Consider the following 9,948-nt stretch of genomic DNA (forward strand, 5'->3'; position numbering starts at 1 on the left):
AATCCTAAATTACTATTTGTTTCAGTCTTCTAATGCATTATATGTTAGAAGACTTCCTAAGAAATCTTATAAACCCTAAAATCAATAGCTAATTAAATAGTAACAAACGTTTTATTAAACATAAAATCAACTTATAAAGTGTTTAATATATACAACACTAAACAAAAAATATGTCAAATATATTTCTTTAAATTTTTTTAAATATCTAAAATGTAACCTTGAAAATACAAACAATATTACAACATATGTTACCAAACCTTAAACCAAAGACAATCATATCCACAATCTATATTCACTCATCTATGTTGAAAACAATTAAATTTTAATAAATTTAAATTTACATCATTTAAAATTGTTTATAATTACAAGATTTAAATTTATTTTCCATAAAAATATTTTTATAAATTTTATAATTATTTTTTTAAATTAAATACATAGAAGACTTCAGTAACCCAAGAAGACTTCACAATGTAATAATCGTAAGAGTGATAAAGATTTTTTGTTTGGTTATAAAGAGATAGTTCTAATTTCAATAGTCTTTTGGATTACTATTTTCATTGAATTTGTGGTATATTTTTGTATTTAGAATCAAATTTCAGATCATATTTTTTTGTCAAATCTTATTTTTTTAAACATAAAAAAAAGAATAGAAGTATACAAACTAACAATCTGTATACTTATGTATACTTTTGAAGTATACAAATCCTTTTCTTTTTCGAGCATTTCATCCAAGTTCCAATTTTCGGTTAGTTGATATTTACATAAAAACTTTGGGAAAATTGTTGCGCATTTCCTCTTGGTATGAAACTACAAAACATAGTTGTCTAGTTGATCCGTCTATCAGACTTCAAAGCTTTTCGGTCATTTTCGTTCGGATGCTATAGGAGTTACACTTTCGAAAGGATTAAATGCCGTATCTTGACATTGATTACGTATTCCGAGTCATCTTTACCGTTGAAAATTTCACAACATTGTCTACGTGGTGCCTGTAAACCACCATCAAATTAAAAAGAATAGTATTACTAGTAGGTGCATAATGGTCAGAGCTCGTATGGGTTACTGCCAAGATATTGTTGAGGGATCAGAGAGTTAGCATCGGTTTTTGAGTTGTTGTCACGGGTAATTCCGGTTTAGCTTGGTTAAATTAAATACAAGTTAATTGGGAGTAAAATCTAATTGCGTCTGTTTTCCCAAAGATGATCATGAAAAACCGATATTGTTGTAATCGAAAGACAGTTCAGATCTAAAGCTTTTATTTTAGTTTTTCATCTTAAATAAAAGAGGTCGAGTTCTAAAAGCTTGAAGTAATAGTCAAGTAAAATGACAAATGCATTCGGTCGCCAAAACGTACAGTTTACTTCTTACAAACTGTTGTTCGTCTCTAAAGATGGCAAAACCAGAGGTTGGAAACCATTTCGAAGAGCAGCTTCCCAAACTCCGTGAGGACTAACCATTGGAACGTCAAGACCACACTCGTGTTCGTCCCATCCTTCAAGGGCATGCACTATTCCACCAACTCTCCAAGCACTCATCACTCTCCTCCCCAGCCAATTCTATATTTATACAAATATGTGTTATATATCATAATTAGTTGCAGGGCTTGCATGGCCAGTTCCGCTGTGTTTGGAAGAAACATTAGCTTTGACCCTTAAATCTCAGATCCGATCTTGAATTTATTAGTAGTATAATTTTACTAATGAACATATATACCTCACAAGAATCGATGTTTTCTGCAGTGTCCGGGATGATCATAGCCGGAGTGGTATGGTAAAAGCAGTCTTTGCGAAGTTGGGTAGGAGGAAACTGAGAGAAAGGAAGAAAGCGAGTTCCTTTTGCTGCCCTCTTCTGCTCTTCTTTGCTTATCCGATCTCCCACCAACCATATCTACATCATATTTATGTAACATAGTTTTTATGAAATATTACTTGTTAGATTTTAAGAAATAAAATGGTTGTTATTATGTATTAATGCCATTTGAATTTTAGACAAACCATTGGGTAGTAATTGGTTGTGAGGACCAGATTTTCTTTACAATGCCCGCTAAGGAATCTGGCTAGCATGCAATGCTCTTCCTCACGTAGCACCATAACCTATTTATGGAAATAATATTAAGATGACAAAAATCTAAAATATGAACTAACTATTAAAGACAAAAGGTAGAATATATTATGAATATTTTTTTGTAACCCCAAAGCAAAATGCTAAATTGATTTGGACTTAAAATAGACCATGTGACATTGCTTACACGTAAAAAATAAGCTATCGAAGGACTTGATTAGATAGGTAATGGCATAACGTTTATTATAAAACTTATTTTGACTATATAAATACATGTTGCATGTTCAAGTTGCAATATCGTATTACGTTCGATCATATTCTTACACGCAACGTAACCTTTAGATAAATATTTATAACTATTGAAAGCTAGAGAATAACATATAAAATTAAATATGTAAATAGGTACCTTGACGCCATTTTGGCAAAGAGAAGTGACAATGGCACGAGCAACTTTTGTGATTTGGCCTCGAAATAGAACTTCTCTTGTGCCAACAGGAATACTATGAACCACCACCTGAGCTGCAAGGCTGCTTCCGTCTACTATCCTTATCTTTAGCTTTGGATGCTTCCTTACGTACATTTCTCCGTACCCATTTAACTCTTCTTCCTAACCATATTATAATATTAATTAGGATTTATGTATAGAGACTATACATCGTTATAAATGCTAAACATAAAAATAACCAATTAATCATTAATTACATGCCTGGTTCAATAGCCCCAAACTCATCACTCTCACACCCTTCTTCTCCGCTTCAAGGATAGCCGTCTCTATCATTTTATTGATAGATTCTTTCTGCTGCTGTGACTTGAACTGTTGATTCACAAAAAAAAATTTATAACAAAACGTGAAATTATTTAGTATGTTGTAGAGATTATAGAAGGGAGGATAGAGGCAAACATGAGAGGAGAACTTGGGAACGAGGTGGGAGTGAAGAGTGAGATCACGGAAGCGGTTTCTCTCGAAGGCAAAGCTTCTAAAAGAGAGGAAAGATAGTATGAAGGAGAGGATTATAGTGAAGGGTCTCATGAGGAATAGGTAACACCGAGAAGATAGGGGGTGCGAGGAGAGGGAAGCAAAGCCAAGCCGGAGATGATATATCGAGTCGAGTGATGTTAGATGGGTGAGATAAATTGCGTCAGGCTTCTCTTCATCTTGCCCCAACGATGTTTCATACAATGAGTCACTGCACTTGTCGTTGGTCCCATAGATGTAGTCGTACATTGGCATGAATAGAGAATAGTTCGTCCTGAATTGTGTGTGGTGGAGCGAGTGAAATCTGCAATCATTATATATGCTTAGTTTAAAAATTGTTTTAATGTGGTATTCCTAATAGTGTATATACGTTTTGTGTTTAGTAACCAAAATTCCAGTGTTAAATAATCTAATAGTAGGTTGTAAAAGTGAAAAGAGTGTATGTTTAAAAAGTGAAATAATGCTGTAACACACACACTAGTGGATTTCGAAGGACTTACGAAGGAGTGTAGCAGAGGAACTTAAGAGGAGGGAAAAGAGAGAAGAAAGATTTCGGAATGAGCTCGAAGTTGCAGTGGCCCAAATTGTTCATGAAATCTACATATGTTATGTAGAGTGCAATGGAGACGACAGAGATCGTGCCGCATACCAAAGTCGTTATTAGAGGTGTCAGCAAGATAAGTGTGTAGGCTATGTGCTCCGCAAACGGATGTACCACCGCTGTAATCAAAATTATGCATTATAATATTATATATACATATGTCATTTACCATACTTAATACACCATATTATAAACAGTTACAAAAACATACATGAATTTCATGCTATTTGATGAAAATCAACACCACTTATTGACGATTTTTCTATCACATTATTTTTATAAATAAGCTTCCAGGTTTTGGCTATAGTACATATACCTTTCGAATAAGTGTTTTTTAGAATTTTAATTTCAGTGCAAAATATGATAAAAAGACTTTTTAGCCTCCATAGAAAATTAATCCAAACTGTAAAAAGTCTTAGACATTGAAACGGGTAATGCTTTCGACAGTTTTTAAAAATGTTTTGTGAGGAAGTGTATTTAAGTTACGTGTACTTACACGTTATCGGCTCGCTGACGATGGAGGAGTGGTGATGTGAATGGTAGCGAGAGTAGAGGAAGTGGTGGTGAAGGGCTCGGTGAAACCAATAGTAGATGAACTCAACAGGACCCGCATGGAGGAGAGCGACTAGAACCAGACCATCGAGTCGCCAAAAGGGAAGGGTATGATCGGTTCCTATCATGTACACTTTGGTTAAGTAAGCAATGAGAGTGTTGAAGATGATCTGATCGTCCCAGGTTCGTTCTCGGTCGACTTGGTCAAACTCTATGGACTTGTCCACGATCCGTTTGGTTCCTTTCGCAGTTTGGTAACGGGAAAAGCTTATCCACACCTGGCTATGAACAATCCGCCACACCATTAGAGCCATCACCAAAAGTTTCTCGTGATCTCGAATTATCGCGTATGAGTAGATGCTGTCGATAACTAGCGGCGCCAACACCAAATACTGCAAAATATTTATCCATATATTTATACTAAATGAACCTTTAACAACAACCTATAAATGCATTTACATAAAGGTGTTATGAAGCAATAGGACAAGTGAAATAGACCTTAAAGCTTCCAAGAGGTGTCCATGGCCAGTCCGTGAGAAGACCAGGTCTCGACGCCATTTTTTCTCCGTACAGTGATCGATGATGATGACTACTCTGTCACTTCCTTCCAATAGGCTTCTTTGTGTGTGTGTATATATATATATCTGTATATATATATATATATATATATAACATATGCATATATATAGCAGAGGGAATCACATTCACATGCGAGGCACATGCGAGAGTTCCTTATTCCTAAAGTTTATAAAAAGATTCCTAAACACAATTACGCTTACTAGGAAGAGAGCATGTTTTATTGGTGGGGAGTTAGGAGGCCTCATTAAATGTCCTTGAATCTCTACGCTACACAAAATTGGCATTGTAATTTATTTGAGAATTTCCTTGACGTATTTTTGTTTTTGTTTTGTTTTTTGTTGTTGTGTTGTTGTCTTTTATTAAAATGAGAATCCCAAATAGCATGAACAATCGCTAGCATGAACAATCGGTTTTACATGGTCTTAAATGTAAAAAGAGTATGATATCCATTAGGCTGGGACATTTTACGAATCGGTTCAGTTCGAATCAGTTATTTTGGATATCGGATTGTTTGTGTAGGAGATTTTAGGATCCATTTTGGAACCATCGATTTTTCGGTTAGGATCAGTTTTGGATTCAGGTTGGCTCGGATATTAAAATTATCGTCTAATACACAAAATAATTCGGGTTTCCTTGGGTTCCGTTTTTGAACATTAAAGGGTTTACGTTTCTACATAAAACTCGAGACTTTTTTTAGTATATCTTCATAAACCAATCCTGAGAACTTTTTTTTTTTTTTGCTAAAATGTGACTTTCATATATAATATGAGAAGAGTTTGTAATGATACAAAATTTTTAAAGTAAAGCTAGGTCAGCCTTGGCAAAAAAATAAAAAAGACTAAGCTAACATCCAATGAGCTCCAAAAAGTCACTCATGGCGTATCCAAATCTGCATCAAAGGTTGAAATCTCTTGAGCTTTCTTTTGCCAAGAATAACATCCTTGATGAAACGATCAATGAACCTGAAGATAGTGGCTGGGCTCTGAGATTCTCCAACATGTAGCCTGTTATTTCTCTAGGTCCAGATACTGTAAATTGTTGCCTGCACCACCATCTTTTTAAGTGTTCTGCTAGTTACTGTTTCGCGAAGAGCCATCCATTCTGTAAAGGAAGTCCAAGTGTGGAAAGCCCGAAAGGAGTATCCAAGCCTGGACAGCACTAAGCCCCAAATCCCTTCACTTATTTCACAATTGAGGAACATATGGGTTCTGTCCTCCACCTCCGTATCGCATAAACAACAAGGAGGCGAGATGTAATTCATACCCCATTTTACTAACCTTGATCTGGTGGGAAGGTAGACAATCAATCCTGAGAACTTAATGTCCAGGAGTCAGATATTATTAATACGTTTCACAGCGCTCGAAATGATAAACTAGGGAAGGGACAGCTGAAAGCAAATCACTTAGCGCCAAGATAGTACTATCGTAGTTTAACTTTTGCAGTATACGTACGATGAAACGAACCAATGATAAACTAGTACAGTGCTAATATATTACATAAATAAGATAAATAATTGTATAAAATTTGAAATATAGTTCACAATACGATGTTTTGGGTCTAGTTGGGGGGGGGGGGGGGGGGGGGGGGGGGGGGGTTATTGTAGCATGTGCTCTATGCTAAAAAGATTCGCTTCGATCGGAAATTGGTAGTTGAAAATAAAGTCATAAGAGCAAATATGTTTTGTTCCTTCTCTTCCCAGTTGCCATCCCCTAGTCTTCTTTGCTTATCCCATCTCTCAACAATCTGTGATGTATAAAGTTAATGACTGATGATGATATAACTTCAACACTAGGTCATGTTCATCTATATTATTAAAAAAGAAGTATCAATTAAAAAATACTCATAAGTTTTCTAACTTATTTACACTTCAATGCCACTGATAATTAAATTAAACTACCTATTTTAATGTTTGTCTTTTCCAGTTAAATTAATGAGTTTTCCTTAATCAAATTTAAACTTAATATCATTAAATGAACCTACCTATTTTAATGTTTGTCTTTTCCAGTTAAATTAATGAGTTTTCCTTAATCAAATTTAAACTTAATGTAATTAAATGAACCTAAAAATACATCATATTTAACGTAGCTTATTACGGGCGATTACGGCCCAATAATGAACTTGAATTTTATTTTTACGAAAACGTGAATCACTTTACTTATGTAATATTTAAAATATATTAACTACAATATAACAAATGCATATAACCTACCTATACTTTAGTTTGAAATGATCATGCTCAAGTTTATATAGTCAACTTACATCATGCATCGATCGATGTACAATATTCAAACCACCTATAGCTTTCGTTTTCTTTATAGGATGTATCAACAAACCAATCATCTCATTGATTTTTTAAGCTTTATAAAAAAACAAATCAATAAATATAAACTCAAAATCCAATATCTTCTATTAATCAAAACAAAATATCTTCAATGTCGTATCTTTAATGTACCTATTAAATATAGAAACTGTAACCATAATTACACTAATTATAAGAATAGATTTGATTCTAACCAATTGATCTATTACTTCAGTAATTGATTTGCTTGCAGAAGATGAAACAATAAATTTAAAATTTATAAGAATATAAAGATATAGAGATTCCAACCAATTGCCTATATTTGCGTATGATTTTCGCATAATAAGCTTCAAATTAAACATTGAAAAAGATAGAGAGATTTTTTTTTAATCTTTTACCGACACAGAACTTAAACAAAACGAAGAGTTAAAGGTAATTTTTTTTGTTACACTTCCCGGAAAAAAACGGTTACAACATGGGCTTTCATAATATGGTCTTTTAACATATTAATGTTATGGACATTTAATAATCATCTTGACGAAAAACAAAGACTATAAATAATTTATTATTAATACAATTATGAAATTATTTACAATTTGATGACTAATTCATCGCCATTTTTTATATGTTAATTTTTTCATAGAAGTTTTAAAATTATTTTATTTTATTTAAACATGTATAACTAATTTATAATCTTTTATGCCATACTAAGTCATAATATAATACTTCTTCATATTTTACATTAATAACCATTGTTTTTATATATCGTCTACAATTCTCTAATTACGTCTATTTGTTCAATTTTTTATATGATATCGAATATTCGTCATAAATAGATGGTTTAAGATGCCAAAAAAGTTATTTACTTGGTGAATATAATACATCAAATATTACAAATACATCATTTAGTTATATAAATAACCAAAAACCGAAAATTTATATCCGCGCTGGCGCACGGATCAGGGTCTAGTTACTACTTTAAGTATTAAGACCCTATGTACAGTTTTGAATAATTATGCCATATACATGTAATTGTTTTGGTCATATAATACCAAAACAATTAATTGCTTGTGAGGACAATTTAGCTTGCCTTCTTTTGATAGCATCTTATGCCTTTTCTGATCATAATTTAATGTGGCCACAGGGCACAAATATACCAATTAAATGATTTTTTTGATATTCAATACAATACAAACTCCTTATTCAACAATAGAAAAATCGAGAAAGTCCGTATTCAACGAATATTCCTACTCCTTTATTTTAGTTAATGGAATATATTATTTCTGGAAAACAAATCTTGTCTAAGACATCGTCAACCTTTTTTTTTTAACACCGATTAATTATGCTAATACAAATTATGGAAAACATTATATAGAATGATAGTACAGTCGACAATTCTACCGCCTTACGAGGATTCTCGCATGACGGCATTACCTAAACCGTCCTGTGAGATCTATTCATGGCGGTACTCATTGTGTCATGCCGAAGATCTGTTGTAAACCTTTTCTCCAATATTCTGCATAATTCACCTTTTCCGAGAATTGAAACTCAGATCTCTTGGCGTAGAATTATTAATGAATTCTTGATCAAATCAGGGCTTCCACAATCAACTTCTTTTTTTAGAAAACCTTCTATCAAAAAGAGAAAAACTTCCTAACAATTATGGTAACTTTCTAGATCTCATTGCCATGCGTGGTAGTTGTTTTTTTTTAATAGAGCCAAACACTCTTGTTACGATTACAGAGTGATGGACCTATGTTAACTACACAAGAAAATGATGGACCCTGAGCTGTTGCACACCCATCTTATTCCATTGGGCCACGCATAGTTGAGTAGTAATATTCAATTGTTCAATTATTCAATTGTTCAGAATCAACAACAAATGGATATATACGTATGGTGACCTTTCCATACTTTAGATTGAGAGGCCCAAAATTACGAGCCACGGTCTCTTTTTTTTTAGAACAAATTTGTAGATAGGTCTCACGGTCTCAGAAGAGTTATCAGGGTTACAGTACGCTATATAAATATGTATATGCAAAATATAAAGGAAATTGTATGTTAATTTATATAAAATATACAACAAACATATATTATTTGGTATATGTATATTTTTAGCAATAAGTGAAATTTATTGAATTTTTAGATATAACGTTAGGATTTTCTTTATAAAAAATCACTTTATTTTTTAAAAATAATTTCATTATTATTAATTTGCAAGATAGCTCATTTAACTTACGATCAGATTAGATGATTAGAGTTCGAATTAATGGATGCAAATTTATATACTAAATAAGCTGAGTTAATGTAGACTATAAAATTCTTTTTTTAATTCATGATAAGATGAACTAAGCTGAGAGAACTAGCTCATTTTAACCAAGTGGCCTTCGTCTAGTGGTAAAGAGCTCACTGATGTGATTACTGTTTTATGTTCGATTTCCCTATGTCACCCGGCGCGTTTTAAGTGGTAAGAAAACGTGGATCATACAGGTCTCATTGTGGTTAGTCTTTGGACCTAAAAATTTTTGGGCCTAGAAAGCTTTTGGGATCTACGGTTATCAAAAAAAAAAAAAAGAACTAGCTCATTTTAATAACTCAAGGGAGTTGTATGTTTTATATAATCTTACATTATCTCACTCGTGGACAACTGCGATTTATAATTGAGAACAAAATGAAACACGCCAGACTGGTAAAACGGACCAACCAAATTTGTTTGGCCTTTTCTTGTTGTCAGGATCCCCTGTGGAACTTTTGCTTACATATGTACTTCTGTGTAATATATTTTAGTTTTTTTTTCTGTAACAAATTATATATTAGTTATGAATCTTATGATTCGAAATCTAGTTGTTAAATATTTGGAACATATATATCATATATGCCGAC

The 9,948-nt window shown here is 33.0% G+C and overlaps 1 protein-coding gene across 1 annotated transcript; it reads right to left on the reverse strand.

Annotated features, from left to right (window-relative positions):
- Positions 1–1,236: 1,236 nt before the first annotated feature.
- LOC106404754 (protein CER1-like 2) lies at positions 1,237–5,235 on the reverse strand. The gene is made up of 9 exons (XM_013845436.3): positions 4,686–5,235; positions 4,132–4,579; positions 3,535–3,754; positions 2,960–3,338; positions 2,765–2,872; positions 2,465–2,665; positions 1,992–2,090; positions 1,711–1,884; positions 1,237–1,553 (listed from the first exon to the last, which is right to left on the reverse strand). Exons 1-9 carry the CDS (start codon positions 4,743–4,745, stop codon positions 1,362–1,364), a joined length of 1,881 nt encoding a protein of 626 aa, XP_013700890.1. The 5' UTR covers positions 4,746–5,235; the 3' UTR covers positions 1,237–1,361.
- Positions 5,236–9,948: the final 4,713 nt, after the last annotated feature.

Source organism: Brassica napus, chromosome C4, assembly GCF_020379485.1.
Source record: "Brassica napus cultivar Da-Ae chromosome C4, Da-Ae, whole genome shotgun sequence".
Taxonomy (NCBI): Eukaryota; Viridiplantae; Streptophyta; class Magnoliopsida; order Brassicales; family Brassicaceae; genus Brassica; species Brassica napus.